At 43.9% G+C, this 23,938-nt stretch overlaps 1 protein-coding gene across 2 annotated transcripts in view; it reads right to left on the bottom strand.

The window, feature by feature from the left end:
• The window catches only part of Ptprj (protein tyrosine phosphatase receptor type J), a 160,440-nt gene that overhangs the window by 5,788 nt on the left and 130,714 nt on the right, over window positions 1–23,938 (bottom strand). Inside the window, exons 8-23 of one of the 2 annotated variants that reach the window (XM_027422615.2) lie at window positions 22,653–22,910; window positions 21,633–21,911; window positions 19,941–20,231; window positions 17,619–17,750; window positions 15,690–15,900; window positions 15,453–15,577; window positions 14,385–14,472; window positions 12,426–12,467; window positions 11,590–11,598; window positions 11,392–11,479; window positions 10,162–10,252; window positions 6,935–7,008; window positions 6,707–6,841; window positions 5,104–5,223; window positions 1,501–1,661; window positions 731–866 (exon numbers count right to left, since the gene is read on the bottom strand). In XM_027422615.2, coding sequence (XP_027278416.1) covers window positions 731–866; window positions 1,501–1,661; window positions 5,104–5,223; window positions 6,707–6,841; window positions 6,935–7,008; window positions 10,162–10,252; window positions 11,392–11,479; window positions 11,590–11,598; window positions 12,426–12,467; window positions 14,385–14,472; window positions 15,453–15,577; window positions 15,690–15,900; window positions 17,619–17,750; window positions 19,941–20,231; window positions 21,633–21,911; window positions 22,653–22,910 — 2,240 coding nt within the window. The remainder of the gene's footprint in view (window positions 1–730; window positions 867–1,500; window positions 1,662–5,103; window positions 5,224–6,706; window positions 6,842–6,934; window positions 7,009–10,161; window positions 10,253–11,391; window positions 11,480–11,589; window positions 11,599–12,425; window positions 12,468–14,384; window positions 14,473–15,452; window positions 15,578–15,689; window positions 15,901–17,618; window positions 17,751–19,940; window positions 20,232–21,632; window positions 21,912–22,652; window positions 22,911–23,938) is intronic. The other variant, XM_027422616.2, reaches the window with a different exon arrangement.

Below are 23,938 nucleotides of genomic sequence, written 5' to 3'. Positions count from 1 at the left end.
CCAAGGAAGAACAAACACACATCACAGTCCATACTGAGCGTATGTTTTCTCACTGCTCAGTCATCCTTCCATAGCTGATTCTTTAACATGCAAGGATAAGTTGAGGCATTTGTACTTCAACGGCAATGTGCTATTTCCCACCATTAAAATTTGGTAAGTCATCTGTTCTGTTAGCTTAAAGACGGTCAGATCTTCTTAGAAACAAAGCCCCAAAACTACCAGCCTTATAAATTTAAAATCTGGAAACAAAGCCGAAAGACTTAAAAAGATTCATTTGAGGGCTGGAGAGATGGCTCAGTAGTGAAGAACACTGCAGAGGTCTTGCAGAAGACAAGGGTTTGATTCCCATCACCTACATGGTGGCTCACAACTACCTGTAACTCCATTTCCAGGGAATCCAATGCTCTCTTCTGTCCTCTGCAAGCATGTGATCCACAGACATACAGGCAAAATCACCCATACACACAAAATAAAAATAAACAATCTCTTCGTTTTAAGGATTGTTTCAAAGTCAGAAGCTGTAAGGACTCCTGATAAGAGCACTATCTGCACACGCGGGTCCACTGGTGCTGTTGTGTCAGATGATTTAATTAGGATCTACAAAGAAATTAACAAACAAGAGCCAGAAATACCTACAAGAGGTTAATACTTTAAGCCAAGCGTGTGACTCCATATGATGTTTTAGAGACAGATGGGAAGGGCAGAATGTCAAACACAGATGGGGCCTCACCTCTGTCTGCACCATCAGAGGCCTGTGCATCCGAAGATCATAGACAATACCATACACATCCACGGTGTTCTCATTCTCTATCTGGTAGATCAGACGATCGATGGCAATGAAAGTGCCTGTCCTTCCGACCCCAGCACTAGAAAACAGAGACATGAGCTCATCACCATGAGCTTATCTCAGTTCCCCCAATGATACCCATATCTCCATTATCACTGTTTGGAGCTAACACAAACATTGTTGTTCAACTGCATCTTCCAGTGAAAAATGTCACAAACAAAACATCTTGCTAAACCACCTCATACTCCATGCCACTCAAATGGGCCTATAGCCTCAGACAAAAGTTCTACCTAGTTATGAAGCCCCTGCTCTAAATTAATTCTTTGGTCTTTAATTGCTAAATACTTACTGTTCTACTGTAGGAGCATGCTCACCCTTTCTGTAAATGACCAGATGGCAAATATCTTCAGCTTAGCAGACCATGCCACTGCAGTATAAAAGCAATGTAAACGATACATACAGGTGGATATGACTGTGTTCCAATGAGGTTATATACATAAAAACAAGCCACTAACCCTGTCTGGCCCACGGGTTATATAGCTTGCCAACTCCTTTCTTCATTGGCCAGTGACTAAGTCCCTGGTCTTCTCTTGCAGACTATCCTTGAGTTTCCAATTACCTATCGCATTTCCTCTTGGGTGTTGCTTTGGGAGGTGGCGCTCATAAATATCATTGTATTTTAAGTTGTCACATGAGCTGCCAACTGTGTATACCTGCAATGCACCAGGATTGGTGATTCAGGGGGAATCTGCTTCATGTAGTCTCGGACCAGGTAACGAAAGTTGATGAGCAGGTCAGTGGTGTCGGGAACACCGTGGTCAGGCCAGGAGGTGAAATGGAACTGCCGCAGAGGATGACTCTCACTTGTCTGCATCTAGAAGCCAGCAAAACAGGTTAGAGGCCTAGAGAGTAAGACTAACCAACAATATCACAACGAGTGAAGTCAAGCAGTGTCAGAGAACTGTATCACACAAGCGTACAACAGGCAGCCACACAGGAACAGTTCCAATCAGAAATTCCAATCACAGCACATTTGATCACCAAATCCTCATAACAGTCCCAGGAAGGAAGAGCTTCATATCTCCCACTAAAGACGGGCAGCAGAGGTTCATGGGAAATGGGAGTGGCCAACCCCCTACTCCCCCACTCACCATCCCCCCACCCCCGTGCTCATCTCACATGGATCCAACACACTCAGCTCAATTCTGATTTTATATCACTTCTATTCTCAGCTACCAGCCTGTAAGAGCCCCACACTCACACACCTGCTCCTCCTGGGAGCCCCATCTTACAGCCCATGGCACTTCCCTTAAATCCCCAAATCATTTCCCTAAGTATGGTCAGAAGGTCAGCACCTTGTGGGCAAAAGCCATCTGTTAAGTCCTGGGCTTTCCAGATAATCTATGGGACACACAACCACCAAACACCAAACTAGTAGTTAGAACTATAGAGGTCTAAGAAAGGAACGAACACACACACACACACACAGACTCACAGTCTGCTACTTCAACATCTGGCAGGCAGAAGACAGTGAACACTATTATAACAAATCTAGTCAATCACCCCAGTTTGCATTCAACCTTAGACCAAGCATGTGCTTGGAATTACCAAAGCTCTGCTTCTGGGGCCAGCCATGTCCCTTCCAGCCCTTGATTCAACTATACTCATTTGTCTGTACCTGACCTTACAAATGTCCCCCACAGTTGGGCACTGAGCATCTCCATCACTGTAGTTAATCTTTAATGTTTATTCATTATAAAATCAATAAATCTACATTATTCAAAGTTTGAGAAATAGGAGAGAGGACACTGGAGAGCCTCACCGCAGATAACCAACATCATAAATGTTATTATTAGGTTTTGCTGAGAGGAGCAGCGAAGGAGACACAAAGAAACAGTGGAAAGTAGAACTTCTTGGGAGTAGTTCTGCAGAGGGACAGGGAGCAGGAAAGCAGGGGCAGGAGAGCAGGTGGGCAGGAGGCAGGGGGCTCAGACTAGGGGCGGTAGTCAAAAGAAAGTGAAGCTCTATCTGTAATGTTCTTGTTCTATAAAAGGAAATATATGCATGCATTTCATATAATTACAAAACACTATTTTAAAAAATGCCATGTGGAAGGCTATATTGGATCCGAAAATAAGAAAAGCCTTCAGAGCGGAACATGTAATCTCTTGACTCTGTAGAGCTTCTTTAATATATACACAACGAGAGCAATAGTATTTTCTTTAATCATTTGGTCAGTTCTATGCACAACTCCCCAGTGAACACCAAACAGAAGCAAAATGCCAGTCAACTTAAATGGGCAAAGCCTGCAGAAATAAGCATGACATATTTCAAAGATTTCTCACTGGCTGTGACCTTATTTAGTGAGGTGGTCACGCCACTGTGTGCTCAATGTCTCCAAAGGAGGACCTGAAATACCTCCTGAGGCCAGAGTCTTTGAGACCCAGTAACTAGTAAGAATTAGTATCTCATACACTGTGCCTTACCTATGTCTTCAGGAATCTTTAAGATTGATTCATCCTTACAAACTATGACACAATCTATCAGCCCTGTTAAAATATAACACCACTGAATCTACTTATAGGCTTATCTTTTATGCACTGTATCTGGATGTATATAGGTATGTGTGTGTGTGATATTGATACACACACACACACACACACACACACACACACACACACACACACACACACACACATACCTATAGTTCCAGTACTAAGGCTGAGGCAGAGGTTTGTGAGTTTAAGGCCAGCCTTGGCCACCTACTAAGACACTATCTTAAAACTTGGTCTCCTAGGATGTATCACTGACACCTTTTCACATCTTCTCATGGTAATTACAGTCATTCCTTGGGATCCATGTGGATTGATCCCAGGAAAGTCTGTGAATGTTTGGGTTCCCAAAGTAATACAACCATGTGTGCATGCAACCTGCACACACACGCCTGTGCACAGTCATATACACATATGACAATATACACTACATAGCCCAAGTGCATAGTAAGCTATACTATCTAGGTTTAAGTACAGTCCATGATGTTCATACAAACACATTCCTCAGAATACACCTGTCATTCAACAACACGTGATTACACTGTAGATCATTTCTAAACTATATTACATAGTGTATTTTAAATAATTGTTACACTATTGCTATACTATTATATTTTAAATATTGTTATACCATATTGCATGATGTAGGAAATGATGGGCCTAATTGTACATGTTAAGTACAAATACTATTTTTATTCTGAATATGTTCAATCCCAGGTTGGCTGAATTTACAGCTGAACCAAGCAGCAGAGGTGAAAGGGCTGGCTGTATGTCATCTACATGCACACAGGATGGCTAAAAACTGGCTGACACAGTCTGCACATAAATCAGAGTTTAGTTATCCATTCACCAAAAGCTGGCTATGCATGTGGTTTCCAAATTGTTCGACCACCACAAAAATGCTGATGAGGTGAGTATGATCTAAATAATCTGTGTGTATATGTGAAATTATCAAAGAACATATGATAATAAAACAGCAGACACTGGACATATACCCAAGAAAAAGAAAAAGAAAAAGTTTACTCATTTCTTAAAGAAGTTGTTCCTTCTAAATAAACAACCTTCTAAAAATAACACTGAGATTGTGACTAATTACCAATACTAATAACTAATAAACAATGCTTATCTATAACTAATGAGCGCATTCCTGAATTTCACATTATTTCCTTACAATCAGAGACTCAAACTTAAGCCCACCAGATCAAAAGGGATGAACATTTTTAGACCCAGTATGAGCTGGAAAATGTTAAAGCCATTTGCACGCTCAGCAGCAGATATTAAAGCTGACTCTGAGCACTTTCTCTACTAAAAGTGAAAAGTAAACTCAGTTCCTAGAATGTCTGTATGATTTAGCTGGATTTATTTTTATAACTTTTGGGGGAAAGGGAGTACAGTGCATATGCCCTGGAATGTGAAGCATGGAATTAATATAAACTGTTCCTAGCAGCAACCACCCACCCCAATGCATATCCCTATCCAGATGACCCAAAAGGCCTCTCTCTGATCACCTGGAAATAAGTAGAGTGTCACTGACACAGCCATGCTCTCATTAAGACTAATTTATTCAGGAAGGACACAAAAGTCCCATCAAAAAAGTAAAGCTAGGGGCTCCTTAGAGAGCATGTAGATGTGGGCATTTTAATTGTATAAAAAAATAGGAAGCAAAAAACACTTTTCTCATGTATCAAATATTAGTTATTTCCAACCTATAGATATCATTCCCAATTCATAGACAATAATTTTCTCAGGTCAGTGTTGACTTACATTTTTCACCACGAAATCTCTGATGGTCCATTCCGGAAGAACAACTTCTGAGGTCATTGCCACAGTTATGTCCCCGTAGTCATGAGCCTGCTTGGAAGGCCAGTACTCCTCACATTTGGTCTAGAACACAGGATTGGTTGTATGAAGACACAGGAATCACGCCCTCACCATTAACAAAGACTCACGAGGAAGCATAAGCATGACCTGGGACTGCTCAGTCCCTCAGCAGGTTCTGTCTCACCCAACACATGTACTAATAATTCCAAATACTATAAACACATCTTTAAGAAAGATGAATCTGGTTTTTTCAAGCCCAAAGACCTGCATCCAGTACTCAGATCCCATTTCAAGAAACATCACATGGAAGCTGACCTTTGACCACATATCTGCTGTGGCATGTACACCCTCCAACACACATATACACATCATACACACAACATAACAAAAATCAATTATAAGGAATGATGTTTGACAAGTTCCAGTTACCACCCTGGAGAGCACTGCTCATGGTGAACACCTGGCCATCAGCAGCCATACCACTTCTGAAGCGGTCAGAACCCCACTTCTCAACAAGGGGGGCTGAGACAGAAAAACACCCTGTGGATAGCTCTGGCAGATAGGGAGGTGTGGGAATCACACTCTTCAGGAAAGGGATAGGAGGAAGGAAGGAAGGAAGGAAGGAAGGAAGGAAGGAAGGAAGGAAGGAAGGAAGGAAGGAAGGAAAGAAAGAAAGAAAGAAAGAAAAAGGAATTCCCTATTCCAGGAATGGAAGCTCATGTCTGTAAACTCAGCCATTAAGAGGCTGAAGCAGGAGGATTACTACAAGTTCAAGTCTAGCCTGGTCTAAGAAAAAAGCCCTGTCTCAAAATCAAACAACCAAACAAAACACAAAACACTGATAGCTGGGTATTGTTCAGCAGCACAGTACACATTTAGTGAGGTCAAGGCCCTAGATCCAATGCCAATACTAAATTATAATAGTAATTAATAATTCTCCATGAAGTAATATTAATTCTCATTCTTCAGGCACACAATATTTTACTTTAGCATGTGTTTTTCAACTCATCTCTATTTATGGAAACATGAGATTTTATTCCTAGAAGAGATCTTATCTGTGACAGAAATGGTAGGAGGGTTCCAGGCCACACAAGAAGAGAGAGGGCTGCTGGGACTTGCCTGGGGATAAGTATGAAATTTAGTGTCAAAAACTAAGTTTGAAAATAAGAGATTTAGAAGTGGTTGCTTAGAGACGGGACAGGCAGGCTTTACAGGAGCAGAACTGATGACCGCAGAGCCGTGGGGTCTCAGATACTTCACTCCAGGCCTGCAGTGTCCACTGCACTAACCCTGTTACATCCACTCACTAACTCCAGCAGAGATACAATCACAGACATCAATACGAGCCCACAAAGAAACATCACAGAATGGTTTTTTTCCAAGATTCTTTTAAAACCTTCTCTCTAAAAGCTAAAAATAGAGAATATTTTCTAAGGATGAGGGTGTTAACATTTAGGAAGGGAAGGGTGCTTTTTAAGAGACAAATGGATATTAAGATACACTCTACCACAATAAAAACTTATATATTTTTTCAAAAGATACTTACCCTTCCCTGTTCTACACATTTGGTCAACATAACAATGGCATATACATTTTTCTCCCAAACCATACGCCAAAAATCTTTCAAAGTGTTGGGTAAAGGTCCTTGTGTGGCAATGAAATCTTTCTTGGAATGGTAGCCCTAGAAATAGAAAGCTCAATCATCATCAAAGACACAGAAAAAAAATGCTCTTGTTCAGAGGAGCCCCCGGGGCTGAGGGCAGCCACCACTTACAGGCATATAGTTGGCATTGATGTAGTCATCCGTCGAATGGGTCTGGACTGAAAGTTTGACTCGAGAAATATCATCTGTGGCATTAAAAGAAAGAAAGATCCTCATTCGAAGCTGAGTTTCAGGAAATCTGCACACAGGGAGTTTTTAGAAGTACAAACTGGTATCCCTCGGCTGACAGGCTGCTCACATCGTATACTCACAGTCTCATCGGATACTTGTGGATTCTATGACTGCGGTGCAGAGAAGCTGTGTGACAGCCTAAGGAGAACCTTAGGATTGTAACCTAGGCGGCCTGGCAACATGGCCTATGTCCTCAATACCTTCTAAGACTAAACAAGCCTGTACTCCCAGCAGCCTTGGGTGTCTGTTTCAAGCAGGACAGCTGCTAAGCAACCATACTCACACCTCAAAACCATCTATCTCACAAGCTTTCGAGATAAAGAAATCAGGAGTTTCAGTGATGAAGTGACAATTCCAAGTCCTTCTATCTGGGGAAACAACAGACAGAATCTGAACTCAGAGCCTATTCTATTATGGCAGAAAAGACATCCAAGTTAACCTTTCTCCACTGCCTTATAAAGTTGTTACAAGGCTAGTGAGATGGCGCAGGCATTAAAGCTTGCTGCCAAGACAGATGACCTGAGTTTGACCCCCCCCAAGTCCCACATGATGGAGGGAGAGATCTGACATCCACATACGTGCCATGCCACATCTATACCCATACATATAGACAATCAATAAATCAAAGATAGATGGATGGACGGACCACAGACAGATGGACGGATGGACAGACAGATAAAGTTCTAAATTTGGAGTTGTAGAGATGGCTCTGTCAGTATAGTGCTTTCCATACAAATGTAAGGACCTAAGTTCAAAACCCTACTACCCACAATGCACACCTATAATCCCTGCACTGGAGAGGGGGAAACAGGCTTCTTGGGGCTCCATGGCAAGCTAATCTAATTGAATCATGAAGATCCAAGATCAAGAATGACCCTTGTCTCAAAAATGAATGGGTGGGGAGGACCTGGGGGAAGATGAGGAAGGAAAAAAAGTGTGATTAGAACAGATTGTATTTAAAAAAAAAAAAAAGTATTTTCAATTAAAAAAAAAAGGCAGACAGCAATGGAGAAAAACAACCCAACATCAACCTCTGGCCTCCAAGGGCACACACACACACACACACACACACACACACACACCACCCCTCTAAATTTAAGACTAAACTGAATGCATAAAATTACTATGAATAGAGGGGTCTAAAATGCCAATTTCATATATTTTCTAAATATCACCCTCATTTAGAAAGCATACACACAAACTTGCCCAATGCCAGATGCAGAAATAACTGAGAAATTCCAAATGTTAGGATTAGTCATGGGCATCAAGGACAGCTCCCTGTCCCCAACCAAATCCACTGCCTTGCTCTCCCTGGGACACAGTAGCAAAGCAATAGCAAACCCAGCAGTGCTATGTGTCTCGAGTGAAAGGTCTCCTCAATAGAAACACTGTCCAGACACCAAATCCCAGCCCTTGCTCCAGATCCGAAGCTCTCATAGAGCAGGCCAAAGGTCTGAGATAGTTTCAGAAGGGTAGAGGTATGGCAGCTCCCCCAGCATGACTTCAAAAGCACTTCTCTCTGATCAGGGCCAAGACCCATTGACAAGTATAAGGGAAGAAACAGAAAAGGAACCCATGACCTAAAAAATACTGAGTTTAAAATACAAGTTAGTAGAAAAGCATGGTTTCAAAGAGGTCCAGACCAGGCTGGCGAAACCCACAGAAACAAGTGACTTGAACATCAGGGAACTCTTGCTCCCCAGACTGATAGCTGGGATACCAGCACGGGACTGATCCAGACCCCAGGAACATGGGTTTCAGTGAGGAAACCTCAGAAATCTACAGGACCTCCTGTAGTTCAGTACTTCTCCCTAGCATAGGTGTGGACTTTTACTCCCTGAGCAAAGACACACCAGGGTGGGCCTAGGCCCTATCCCAAAGGATATGACAGACTCTGATGACACCCTGTGGAAGGCCTCACCATCCAGGGGGAGCAGAAAGGACATGTGATCGGTAGGGTTTTAGTTGGGGGTAGTGGTGGTAGGGGAGGACGGGTGGGAGAAGGGAACTGGGATTGTCATGTAAAATAATCTTGTTTCTAATTCAAATAAAAAAATCTGAAAAGAAAAAAAAAAGCATGGCTTCAAATAAAAAAGACTAAGTCACTAAATGGCTTGATGTAAAAGTCACCCACAAAACCAAGCACCTTCAGGATGATCAGAGCATGGCTAAGATCACTGACACCCCTCTCTGTGCCCTACCAACAGACTTCCCATAGTAGAGTTCACATGACTGACCCTCCTCTGTACTTCAGTTTGCCCTCACCTTGTTGGGTAAGTGCTATTCTGGTTTTATTTCTTTTGTTGTGATAAACACCTTAACTAAAAGTGCACAGGAGAGGGAAAGGGTTTACATGGCTTACAATTCCAGATCACATCCATCTTGAGGAAGTCAAGCAGGATACTTAAAGTACCACCTCCACAGGCAAGAGCAAAGAGAGAACAAACACATGGACCTTTGCTTGCTTACTCTCTCAGCATGCTTTCTCCCTCTTAGACCATTCAGAACCCCTTGCCTACACAATGGCGTTGCCCACAATGGGCTAGGTCTTCTACCACCAATTAACAATCAAAATAACCTCCCAGAGACATCTCAGAGGCCAACCTGACCTAGATAATTCCTCACAAAGACTCTCCTTTCCAAGTGATTCTAGGCTGAGTCAAAACCGATCAGCCCAAGTACAGACATTGGCAATTCCCAAAAGCAGGAAAGGACTTCAGTGTGACTGTCATTTAGCTGTGGACCATGGCTAAATCAAAGATCTGGGCAAAGAGAGAGTGTGACCCTGGACCTGTTTCTCCTGCTGCCCCTTTCATCCAGAACAATACAAACTAGAATAAGAATGCAACTCGGAATGGCTCACCTAACACAGTGGCTCATTTTCTTCACCTGTGAAATGAATCCACCATCTACTCTACAAGCTGAAGTTGTTAGGATGAAGTTAAATATAATACTCTTCACAGAGTACTTGGCTCATGCTAGGTAAATGCTTGTGGGAATATCTAGTGGAGATAGCAAGTGGGTATCATTGATTCCCCGCCTCTCTACTGTTCAAGATGTGATGGCTAGTGCCAGACAAAGGGAAGACAAGAATGAAAATCACTCACAAGGCAGGACATTGTTATAGCGATTCTTCCCTCTGTTCTCCGCTACTTCAGCTGTATACTTAGGTAGACTTATCCCAATCAGCTTCAGATCCTGAAAACAAAGTAAGTGAGTTGTATATTTAATTGGGTACAGGGTAGAACAAAGTAGGAATGCAGAGGCAGAACAGATTAACTACTGCTAACTGGAAAGAGATGCTGAGCGTCTAACCTCCATAACATCTACAAGTAGGCTCTTACGGGATATGGCCATGCAAGATGCAATCAAGTCAAATGAAGTCACACTGGAATAGGGTGGGTCCCTAACCTAATAGGGGCAATGCTGCTATAATATGGGTCCAGAGATACAGACACACAAGAGGAAACACCTCATGGTGGCAATGGTAGTGGGTGGTGGAAATGGACGCCATGCTTTCCCCAAACCAAGGGACAATGAGGACTTTCAGAAACAGGGAAAAATGTGGAAGGATCTTCCCAAAAGGCTAAGGAAGAGCATGTCCTGCTGACACTTTGACTTTGGGCCTCTTGAACAGTGAAACAGTATATTTGTCTTCAGCCACCTTAAGAAACTAGAGGTAAAAATGAAAGGAAAAGGAGGATTTTTGCCTTCTAGAGGCTGGATACTCAGGAGTCACTAGCCTGGCAAGGCAGAGTGAGGCACACAGACCACAGACAGCGCCAGGCACTAGAACAAATGTAACATAGACTGAATCCTCCCTATGGGATCTGAGGCATGGGGAGGAGGCAGTGTCGGAACTGAGGATAGACTGTGATGCAGAATTCCGGGGATACAAAAGTAGACTGCAACAGGGGTACTATGTGGGGAACAAGCGTGCATGCCCTTTCCCAGTGAGGACAACTCCTGGGCTAGTTTGGGGAACAGAAAGTAACCTGAAAGGCAAGAGACTAGTAAAGCCCAGGGTCACCTTTGATCGCACAGCTGTCAAGCCCCTGAAAATGGCCCATCTGGCTTCTTTATTGCTCATACAGCTTATCAATGACCCTAGTAAATGGTCCCCTAGCTTCAATGCCCCATTTCTGTCTCTCTCTGGCCAATCTTCAGGTAGCCACAAGTTTAAGCACATGTTCCACAAGAAGCGAAGGCCTGAGTGAACTTTCTAGCCAACAGCAGGAGCAGGGTGTCCCAGAGGGCCAGGCATAGTCTTCTCTCCCCTCTAGGCTGCCTCTCACCCAAAGCTTTCCCATAATACAAAACAGTTTACGACCACGTGCCTCATATTCCTCTGCAAACCCACAGTTGGAGTCAGCTTGCTGCTTCTTAAAGTAGGCCTCAAAATTCTCCACTCGAATTAACTTGGATCTAAGGAAATAAATAAAAACTCATTGGGTTTTTAATTTTTGCTTACTTTTTCATTCAATTAAGTTCATACTCAAAACATAAAAATGGAAGATAAAAATGAAGCTACTCACTTTTTAGGTCTTCATCATAGAAAGGAAAAAGAAAAAAAATAACCAGTTAGAAAGATGTACTCAGTTTAGAAGTAAGCATCAACTCAAAAGAACAAAGCCAGACACAGTGAGGGGTGTGGGTTGGAGACTAATGTAATGTTATTTAAAAAAAAAAAAAAAAAAAAAAAAACACTGAACTGCAAATCAGGAAAGCAGCCCTATCCTGTAACTGCTCATATTTGTGACTTGAAATAACTGTTTTTCCTCAGCTCCTGACAATCCCCTCACTTTTGTAAAACAGGACAATTTCCCTGTGGGGGCACTGTGGAGACAGCTCAGTGGGTCAGAGAGCCTGCTGCTCAAGCCTGGGGACTTGAGTCCCCATCCTCAGCACCCACACATAAAAGCAGGTGTAGCCACATGCACCCGTAACCCTGGGCTGGATCGGGATAGGGACAGGAGGATGACAGAGGGTGGCTGCTTGCCAGCATAGCTCTGAATTTAGCAGGAAGCACTGTCTCAAGGGACCACAGCGGGTATCGATAAGAGCCATCCCCTTCCAGCCTCTGGGCACTCATGGGGATGCATACCTGCACACAGGGGTACATTAGGCACACACAGGGAACCCCATTTATCAGTAAAACTGAAAGGCATGTAGGGAAACAAAAATGAAGGTAACTTCAGGAGGACAGTAAAACAAAGACTCCTTGCAGAAAACAGCAAGAACTTTCAGATGATGGTGGCCGATCTGTCAGTCAGGGAAAATGTCAGCTATTTCTATCAAAAAATACTTTAGATAGTCACTGAACAGACTGGGGGACTGAGAATCTTAAAATAGATTTCTAATTCAGACTTACTTAATTTGAGAAAACGACACTTCATTATTTTTGGCATCTTTCCTATTTTGAAAGGGAAAAAGAAAAAAAGGCCCATTAGACAAAGACCTTCATCCTGCTCTGTCACCTTTCAAGTATCCACAGCCACCTTCTTCCCAAGTGGTGGCTTAAGTCAAATGAAAGCCTGCTCACCAGTACCCCGCCAACATAACCCTGCTCACGAATGTTCAACCTAACAGGCCAAGCAGGAAACTGAGACGAATCAAAAATCTACAAGAGCAACTTTTAGGAGTTGTGTGTGTGTGTGTGTGTGTGTGTGTGTGAGAGAGAGAGAGAGAGAGAGAGAGAGAGAGAGAGAGAGAGAGAGAGAGAGTGTGTGTGTGTGTGTGTGTGTGTGTGTGTGTGTGTGTGTGTGTTTACATTCCCTTACTGTAAAAGCCATTAGTACAGAGACAGGGAAAGCCCTGAAAACAGAGTCTGATCCAATACTGCCACTGTGAGCACCTGCATTGTTGGCTCAGCTCCACCTGGTGCTGAAACAAACTGCAATTGGGCAGCATGTAACAAAATGGGGGGTGGGGGAAGTATGCCCACTGACCCAGTAAGTGTCCTGTTTGGAATTTATCCTAGGGAAATAATCGTGAGCATGCCCAAAGGTTAGGTAAAAGGACATGCAACTGTAGTCAAAAGTCATTTAAATAGCCAGTAGAATGGTTAAATCAACAATGGTAAACACTTGCCAGCTACTTAAAACGATACTGAAATAAAGCCCTCCATCAGGTCTTACGTAACCAAAGCAGGGGAGACATTAATGTGTCACAACTCTACTGGAGTGAGCACCATGTTCACATGAAAATGCTAAGAGCAGATTTGCTGTAATTACGGGTTACCGAATTTCTTTGCTTTTCTTGTGGGTGTTTTTGGTTTTTGGGGGGAGGGATTTGTTTTTTGTTTGTTTGTTTTTTGTTTTTTGTTTTGTTTTGTTTTTACCACCAGGGGTTTGAGTTTTGGGTTTGGTGGTTTACTTGTTGTTTTGAGACAGGTCCCACTGTGTGGCTCTGACTAATTCTTGCCACTAGCTTCCTACTGGGACCTGGCTCCCTGTGCCCTATTGACTTGACTACTGACATTCCAGCTTTTACACTAGGTTCTGATTCATTTTTTAGTAAAGTGTAAAAGATTTAATTGATAGGACGAGATGCAACCGTATCTGATTTAGGAGAAAGGTAAAACAACTACCGTGGCACATGCCTATAACCTCATCACTCGGTAGACAGAGCGGAAGGATGAGTCACCCTCTGCTACATTTGAAATAGCCTAAGTTACATGAGACTATAGCTCAAAAAAAGGGGGGAGAGGAGGATGTTGAGAAAGCCAAATCCCAGATGGAAATTTCCAGCTAGAAGCACCTGGTAGTAAATGAATCCCACAGTCAGGCAAGAGGAAGTGCGAAGACCAAGTTCAAGTTCCTCTTCTGGTGCTTCCAACACTGATTCTGCATCCCCAGAAGGGCTTTTAGACCTGCCTGTTAGAGCCTTGGGAAGGTCATGAAGCAGGGGGCACCCAAAATGAAACTGCTGCTTTTCACTAATTAACTATATCACAGCGTGGTGGTAGAAAGAAAATAATCGGTAAAAAGACATGGAGTGAGACATTTTCCAACACTTCTCAGCTCCTTGAGTCAAGCACTCACTCCCAAACCACAGAGGACGGACTTTAAGGCTAAGCCACTTCCAACAGCTAGCAAGGGTGGAACCTACGTTTGAAGTTGGCCAACTCTAAAATCGTATGAAATCCTTAACACATTGTCAGGACCCCCGCTTGAAGGCAGCATCTGGCACAGCATGATGGGGTGGCTGGGGTGAGGCTCAGAATCAAACCACCCACTGGAGTCAGAGAGGAGTTAAGTCTGGTTCCAACTCCTTACGATGAAAGGTTTCCTTAAACAGTGGTACATGGTGACTAAATAAGCAGTATCACCTTTTCTTTCTCCAGAAGACGAAGCCTCCCACAGCCACAATGGCCAGGGCACCAAAGATACATCCGAACACTGCTCCACAGATGACACCTGGGGAAGGTCCCAACAAGAGGCATTTCAGTTGGTGTTCACGAAGGGCCAGGTGCTACAACAACAAGCAACCCACAAAGGATTCAGGGGGAAAGGGGGTGTGGTGCACACAGCAGAAAAGTTGGTATCTTTGGACATAAAATTAAAACCAACTTTCAAGAGCTGGTTTCTTCACCCTGAGCCTGCCATTAGCAGGATGAACCTGAGACTATCACAAACCCCTGGCTAGGTCTTGGTTCAGCTGCAAATTTGGTGACCTGAGAGAGCTAGATTAGTGGATTTTCCCATCATCTATGAGCAGAAGTACCTACAACACCACACACACACACAGCATGGAACCCCCCTTTATATGGGCTATTTAAAGGGAGGAGTAGGGACTCCCTGAATTTTGCTTCTGGGTTATCTGTTCTATTCAGTAACTATGAAAAACAAATGAACAGGCCAGTCAGCCACTGTGTCTACATCCTGGAGGAGGGGGAGGGGAATCCTTACCTTGGGTCCCTGAAATGCCCATATATTTAATTCTGTGATACTGGGTAGGAAGGGCTCTTAACAAGGAGTCTAAGGCTAGAATTTCAGGCTTTCATTTAAGCCATTGTGTAACACTGGGCCTCAGAAGCCTTGTTTCTTCTATGCAGAGGTTAGATAAGACAACTTTGGGGGCACCTTCTAATGTGAAGATCCAAAGACTCTTTAAACTAAGCCACACATTTGCTGACACGTGGGCCCACAAATGACTCTTAGAAAAGAAAGCAAAGGACTGAGGAATCTGCAGATTACAAGTGTGGCTGGTTTTAGAGAAGAAATGGGAAGCAGCTCTTTTGAGCACACCAGAGTGGGAAGCTAAGCTGGCCCGAAGGCCAAGGGATATGCCAATTTCTAAGAGGAGAAAACCAGACACCTCCACCCTCCTAGAGGTCCCTGCAGACATGAGGTGAAAAACCCACTGCACCAATATTAGAACTTTTGTTTCCCTCTACCTGGATCCTGAGGCAAGAACACGGCCTCTGAGTATTGACTGAAAGACACGTAGCTTTCATTCCCATTGATGAGTTGTTCATTGTGAAGGTTATAGGCAATATTGGTGAAGCCAGCAACACACACCCTATGGGGGGGACAAAGGAGAAAAATGAGGTAACTGAGGTGTATCTACCACTTTAGTATGAAGAACCTTAAATTCATAAGGCTCAGCACCCAATTGCAAGGGCCCAGATTACCGGTAGGAGCCCAGCGGCTCCAGCCTCCCGTTGTAATAGCCGAGGGTGGTGGATTGGTTCCCCACATCAATTTCATATTTCAACACTTCAGACAAGCCCGGAGAACGTCCCTTCTCTTCTATTCTTATGAGGTATGTCACATAAGTATCCGAGGCCCCTTTTTTGAAATCTTCATATGTATACTTTAAAACATCTGCAGAAGGTTGGCCGGCTAAGAAAGGAACACAGAGGCAAATCATGAGTGACAGCAGGAAGACGCAAGTGTCAGAAAATAGCCCAGTGATGGGACAGGTGGTGAGCGACGATGCCTGTGGCCACAGCCTCTCAAGCAGTTCTGGGACCTTATGCCACCTCATTCCTTCATCTCGAGTCTTTCACAAAAGCTTATGATCCCTATTCTCAAGCAAGAAAAACAAAGGTGCAGAGAGCTAGCAGAAACCTGCCCAAAGCCACTGCATGGGCCTTGAAGCTGGATTCCTAGCCCTCATCACCTGGCCCAAGAACCATGTCTTTCTTGTGTCAGGCTGGTGCTGACTGGTCTGGTCACCATGCAACGGGATCTTTCTCATTCAGCATGGGTCTGAGTTTGAAATTTGTTGAAAACAAATTCAATGACAAAGGGCTTAGAAACAGACTCAAAATTTTGAAAGTCGGAGAGAAAGGGAGAGATCTCCATGTTTTGTTTATGTGTGTTCATCAGAGTGCAGGTACATGTGTATGAGCTAGTTTGTATGCATCTGTGTCCATATGTGTGTGGGAGCCAGAGGACAACCTCAGCTATCATTCTTCAGGCACCTTCTACCTTTTTTGAGTCAGAGTTTCTCTCTAGCCTGGAACTTTACCAGGCTGGCTAAGCTGACTGGCCCGGGAGCTCAGGGATCCTCCTGCCTTTGCCTCCCCAGCACCAGGATTACAAGGGCATGTCACAAGGAACAGCTCTTTCTGTAATGCAGGTTCCAAGGACTGAACTCAGGGCCTGCACAAGGCAAGTACTTTACCAACTGACCTATCTCCCTAGCCCTGGTTTGGGTAAAACTCTCCCATGAAGCTATCAGAGATACCCTCATATCAGTCCTTTTTGACTGGCATAGAAAAGCCATTCTAATTCCTCTCCCCTCTCACCCAGGAGATGCCCTTCACAGAGTCCCACTAGCAAGTGCAATCATTTTGTGTTTGCTTAGAAGAGCAAGCCATCCTAAGTTACCTAGTTATAGCCTATGGGCCAAATCTAACCACCACGTATGTGTAAAACACTCTGATCCCTCATGGATATTCCACACGTTTCCATACCACCACAAAGGTGCTGGACAGTTGTGACACAGACTGCATAGCCAGGAGAGCTTAAGTTACTTGCTACCTGATCATTTAGAGCATCAAGCAAACAGCTGCCTCCTTCCCTGTGAGTGCTGAAGCACAGGCTGCAACATAGAGAGGCATGTACTTGTGTCACTGATGTACCTCAGGGTTACAGCATCCCTCACAGTGGCGGTTCATCAAGAATGGCCCCCATAGGCTCACACATCTGAATACTTGGTCCCCAGTTGGTGGAACTGTTCGGGAAGGATTAGGACAGGTGGCTTTGTTGGAGGAGGTGTGTCATTAGGGGGTGGGCTTTGAGGTTTCAAGTGTGAATCCCAGTGTGTCATCACCCCCACCCCCCACACACACACACACACACACACACACACACACACACACACACACACACACACACACACACACTTCCTAGTTGTGGATCAAGACGTGAGTTCTCAGATGTTCCTGCCATTGTACCTTTACTCCACCATCACAGATCTAACCCTCTGAAACTGTAAACCTGTTAAACACTTTCTTTTATACATTGCTTTGGTCATGGTCTTTTATTACAACAATAAAGTAACCAGGATAGTTATGTCACACGAGTTAACCCATGCTGCAGCCCCTCCTTACCTTCCCCAGTGGTGAGAATGATGGCATAGGCTTTGATAGGTCCATTGCTGGCTTTAAAACCACTGAACTTAACCTTTACTGAATTGTGACTGACAGATGTAATATTAGGGGATCCATCTGGAGAAGGTGGGTCTAAAACAATACAAAACAGAAGAATCACCCAACGTTTAAAATCAAAGGAGAAAAACAACCACGTAGAGATTACGCTCAAATGCTCTCTACAAGGCATGCCCCTGCCCAGGAAGATCTATCCATGCCCAAGAAGACCTTCCCCTGTACAGGAAGCTGTATGAAGAGCTCATCGAAAACATATCCCAAAGTAAGAGGCAGGAAGGGAGTAAGTACTGAGCAGAGACCTGGATCCTGCACAAGCCTGGATGACAAGGACTCCACAGATGCCCCCACATTTACCATCAGCTCTCCAGCTCTCAGTCAGTCAGAAAGGATATCACACTTCCCGCCCCAAGACTGGCAGCAGCACACTACTGCCAGTCACCCAAGGCAACTGCAGAAACCCATTCCTTCTCTTTCCTCCTTTCAAATGCTAAATTTACCCCACCCCCTCCCACGTCCCTTACCCTCAGCACACAGGAAACAAACCGGGCAGAGACTTTCAGCCCAACTCTTTTTTTCTCCAGTATTTCCCAACCCAGAGAAAATGCAACTTTGCATTTAATTTGTGTTAAATATATGAATTTATAAATATCCATCTGCAAAAGGAAGCTACCAGCTGAAAAACATGAGAATTACTGCGTGAAGTGATACAGGGTCATATCTGTTCAGCCCTTCCATGTGCTGGGATTACAGGAATGTTCTACCACACACAATTTATATAGTGCCAGACACTGAACTCAAACTTCCTGCATGCTAAATAAGTGCTCTACCAACTGAGCTACAGCCCCAACCCAGAGATACCTAGTTCTGATGAGCACCTATGCTCTCTGCCAAGTGCTACACTCAGTTCAAGAGGCACAGACTCGGTCGTGGTCTCTGTTCTTCAACAGTTTATACAGAGATGATACCATGAACAGAGGCGCTACAAAGGAGGAAATGAAGTGCTCACGGTACCCACTATGTTCTACAAAGCCAAAGTGGTGTGCCAAGGGGTAGGGTACCATCATCTGCTACACAACTTTAGGGAGCCCCACGCATGCTGTTTTCCCTGTACAGTACATAACCTGAGCAGCCAAGTGTGAGGTCTTCAATGTGTAATGTGCAGTACAGCAGTCCTGGAAGGTAGGTACTGTTTCTCTTTTCACAACTGAAACTCTTTGCAAGGCTAATTATCTTTTCTAAAGATCACATGAATGGTAAATGGGATAAAATGAACTCAAACCAGGTTCTACCTATCTATTCTGAGCCTCAACCACTTTCCAAGTCAGGTCCCTAAAATAAGAGGTCCTTTCAGAACAACCACTAGCTCTTTAGAAATTGGGAGACATAGTCTTATACCCTGAAGAATATTTATCAAAAAAAAAAAAAGGAAGATATAACACTCCCACCCCACTGGCTGAACTAAAACACAAGTTAGGCAAAGACGGGGGAGCAATGGACAGACAAAATAAATCAATTCTTCCCAAGCAAGGGGGTGGGGGAAGAAGGGGAGAGAGGAAAGGAATGAATGTGAAGGGTTTGATGAGGAGACCCCTGTGTAGTATGTGATCTTTTCTTCCCCCAGAGCAACTTGGGCTCTTGTCAACAGATTCCAGGGAAATAAGTCCTGGCTGAATACACAATAATACCATTGCTTCTTCTTCCATAAGTATGGCGGTCAGAGTAATATGGCCATATTTGAAAGGGAAAGAAAGTCCTTATCTTGAAGTGATCCATGTGGAAGTATTTACAAATACAAATAAACAATGGTCAAATCAGGTTTCAGAGTCATCCTTCCAACAACAGTTTAGAAGGAAGGGGGGTGTAAATGTGCTGACAAGTGTCCAACAGGACATGAGCTTCATCCTACTGTCCAGAGTTAGTATATATTTGAACGGTTCTATTAAAAATGCCTTTCTTAAATGTAATAAGGGAACTCCATACTATACGGGGGTGAGGGGAGAAATGGAAGGGAAGGGAAGAGAAGAAACAAAACATGGCAACAAGCTATTCTGGAAGGCCACAGAACACAGAACTACTCAGGATGTGAAACACACGCCTCTCTTACTCCGCAGTTTCAGGCTGGATTTCTGCAGAATACGACAAGCAGTCTGCTGGTAAAAAACACTTTAAGGGAATGTAAACAGCCTAAAAGGATTCTTGGGCTGCCCTTGCATGCTGCTGGACCAGCTGCTCCAGGGGTAGCCGGCTCCCTGCTACAGGACCCACCTGTGATGCCAGTGGTGCAGGTGCTCTGGGTGGGAGCTGCCATCTTTCCACATGACAAGGTGACAATGCTGATGTTGTACGAGGTAGAAAATGTCAAATTTTGTACTTTCCCCCTGCATTCTGTGTCATCCTCTGAATTGCAGTTTTTCAGGTATGTCATATTGTTCCACGTGTCATTCCTGACCCCTAGCTCAAAGCCGGTATTCATGCCAGGGGGGCAGGGCCACTTCAGAACCAGAACTGGCTCCTTAGGGACCACCTCACAGTGGAAGAAGGCCACTGGCGCAGGCTCTGCAAAGCAAGTACAGGGCAAGGTGAGGCTCACAGGGAGCAGCAAGCTTAGCCCAGCACAAAACAGAGACAGCACGGATATGAACAGGTTGAGTGAACTAAGCAATACCAGACCATGTGACCTTGGGTCAGTCACCTTATTCAGTGGGGTTCAGTGCAGACTGTCTGAGGAGTAAATGAAGCATGAGTGTCAGTCACCAAGCAATATTCTTGGAAGAGCTGGAGAAAAGGCTTAGCAGGTAGAGTGCTTGCTGCTCTTCTAGAGGACCCAAGTTCAGTTCCCAGTTCCTGTTCCCAGCCATACATGCTCATGTGGGTTTTTCTCTTGCTTAAGGCTACAATAACTACAGAAGTCCCAGCAACACCACTCAAACCACAAAGTAAACCAAGAAGACCAAGTAGGATGCAGTCTAACTGAGCAAGGGTCACTAAAACCACAGAGATCTTTTAACTACGTCATAGGAAAAATCAGAGGCCAAGCATTGAGCTCTGGTGCCTCCTGCCCCTCATGGTCTAGCTCCTGCAAATCCACTCCTACCACTTGGCCTGCAACATCATGTTCTCTCCAGCCTCAGGGCCTCTGCACTGGCTGCTCGTCTGCTGGCAATGCAGGGTCAAAACCCTGTGGTACCCATGTGGTTGGCTCCTTACTCCCTCAGATCTTGCTCAATCACCTTTCCACGGAGCATCCTCACATGACACCTTAGATAAGAGTACCATTTCCCACCTCCCTAGTTTTGTTTTTTTCTTTTCCCTCTCCTTAGCCATAATCATCACCTAACTGTTATGATAAAGCTCGAAGGGAACCTTGGTGGATTCCATGGCAGGCGAGGGTGACCGAGGCAGAGGGACAAACATGCCAAGCAGACAGAGCTTAGTGAGAAGTTTTATTAGAAAGGTATGTGGGGTAGGAAAGAGAAAAGAGGTAAAGAGACACAAAAAGAGGACGAAAAGAAGAGGGAGACAGGAAAAGTTCTGTCTGCCCACAGGGGGAAAATAAACAGAAAAGAGAGCAGAAAGAGAGAGCAAGTGGGCAGAGGTCTTTCTTTTAAAGGGGTCCTTTACACATGGGCTGACTAGGGTACTGCCTGAGTGCATTCTGCCAGATGACAGGAGCAGGCCAGCATAATGTCTGAAGACTTACACTAACTACCTGCTCACTTTTATTTATTATCTGTTTTATTCACAGGATAAAAGTCCCAGAAATGGAAGACCTTTCTAAAATAGCAACTGTTCAATAAACAAATGCTGAATGAAGCAAAGGCAAAGCATCACTTTGTCATTAGTAAGCTGGGGCTGTCTTGCAGCACTCCATGTCCATGGTTGTCCACTACAGGCACAGTAACTGACCAACAGGCTGGAGAAGACATCCTGAGTATCACAAAGGGAAGAACTACTCACCCATACAGAATGACTTCCAGCCAGGTACCAGTGACTCTGTAACATTTCCAACTTTTGCAAAGATCTCCACTGTGTAAGAGGAGCCAGGGATTAAATCATAGACCATCTGAGAAGTGATTCCAACATCTGTGATAATCATCTTGGTTACATTGCTACCATCTCCAGCCTTCAAGATAAGGCGGTAGGAATACTTAGGAGAGGCTTTGTCCAAATTGTTCCACCAGATGGTTGCCACGGTTGTGCTGGTGTTTACTTCAATGTCAGACACATTGCTGGGCCCTTGGTTTAAAATTAAATAAACAAATAAAATGAACCACTTTGAATTATTATTTGATTTACTATATCCAAAACTGGCCTGGCTTTTTTTTCCAAGAAAGAATTAATATAATTACTATGTACCACTACCAGAAAAGATGATTACCCAAAAAGACATTCAGAAAATTATACATATCAAATCTGAAAAGAATTTAAAATGTTCAGGCTTCTTTTAATATTTAAGTTTATAATGTACATTTCAATACATTATTTCACAGAGGGGGAAGAGAGAGAGAGAGAGAAAGCACTACAATTTCCAAGCTCCCTTTGAAATCTGACTAGTAAAGAAGATGAAGCATATGATAAGCTAACATTTCCACCATCTTTTCCACCGAATGCTAGGGAAGCCTCCCTCTCGCCATCACAGGAAGAGATCCTCATCTGAGGGGATCTTCAGAGCCTCGGGACAACAACTCTCTAGTCTGTGTTTCTCAGGCGTAAGTAGCAGGCACTACAACATTCCTGATTCTCATATGATGGTATTTTCTGCTTCCAGAGAACAGTTCTGTGTTCACATGGCTCCAGCCATAGTGCCCACAAGAGCTGAAGAGTCTTTGCTAAGGCTGGTGCTTTTAAGTTAAGCAACTCCCACATCAACCTGAAACCCGGAGGCATAATCCACCCTTTCTCCATCCGTTACTGTACTTCCTCCATGTGCCAGGTGGAAGAAGCACTCCCTCTGCCCCCATCCCTCACAAGACTCACGTGTGTACTGGGCAACGGAGGTGGCGTCACCCTGGACCTGTTCCACTTCTGGAGTGACTGTGACATTATATAAGGTGCCTGGGGTGAGGTCCCTTAGTGTGATGGATTTCTGAGAACTGGTGGTATTGCTGCGGCCACATTCAGACTCTAGAACTACATGGTAGTTATATCCAGAAGTACTGTCTGTATTCTCCCATTCCAGCTGCATTTCACTGGACGTGACACTGACTATGCGGATGTCAATCACAGCACTGCGGTCTAGTCAGAGAAAAGGGGGAAAAAGTATCTAATCATGATTCCAGCTTCATTTTAAAGGGTCTGTCAAAAGAACCAACTCTTTGTTAGCCAACTCTCCAAGGAGTTCAGACACAGTGCACTAAAGGTCAGGGGTCAGCCTGAACTAGAGTGAGACCCTACAAAAAAAAAAACCTCCCATGAGTTCACAAAGCCTGAACTGCCAGGTACCCAGGAAGGCCAGAAGAGGGAACACTGGATCACCTGACCTGGAGTTACAGGTGGCTGGGAGCATGTATGTGGGTGCTAGGAGTCAAACCCAGATCCTCTGGGAGATCAATGCTCTTAACTGCTAGCCATTTGGCCCATACTCCATTTCTTACTCTGAACTGGGATTCTGATGCATTTCACCTGTAGCATTTCATCAAGCTATGTACTGAGTATGGATACATTTTTTATACATATATTGTACCTCAATAAAGAGTATGTTTGAAGTTGAACATGATGCACACCTATCTATGAAGCTGAGGCAGGAGGATTTCAAGTTCAAGGCCAGCTTGATCTCCGTAGCAAGACCCTGTCTAATTAAATAAGCTAAGTGTTATTTTGCTTGTTTGTCATCATTCACTCAAAGGAACGTGCATTCTTATGGCCCGCCTGGCACACTAAAGAGGAAAGAGCTTTATAAACCATGATATGGCTACCATCATGTAGGTTTCATCATAAACCTTTCTCTAAAAGCAGGAAGGTCGGGCTAGCTATGGGGAGGATCACAACATACACAGAGCAAAGCGTTCAAATATAAATAAAATCCGTTGTATAACTATGACAATGTGAACAAAAGGTGTGGCTGTGGACACAGACAGGAAAGAAATTCAGTCATATGAGAGCAGTTAAGAGTTACATATGTTCCTTCCCTCTAGCATGGTAAATAAACACAGCATACTATTTATCATTAACCATCTGTCAATGTGCATTTTGGCAGTGCTAAGTATATCCCTAGTATTGTATAAACATTACCATTATCACACTCAAAATATTTTCCTCGTTTT

Source organism: Cricetulus griseus, chromosome 6 (assembly GCF_003668045.3).
Source record: "Cricetulus griseus strain 17A/GY chromosome 6, alternate assembly CriGri-PICRH-1.0, whole genome shotgun sequence".
NCBI lineage: Eukaryota > Metazoa > Chordata > Mammalia > Rodentia > Cricetidae > Cricetulus > Cricetulus griseus.
This window is presented reverse-complemented; position numbering and strand designations above follow the sequence as displayed.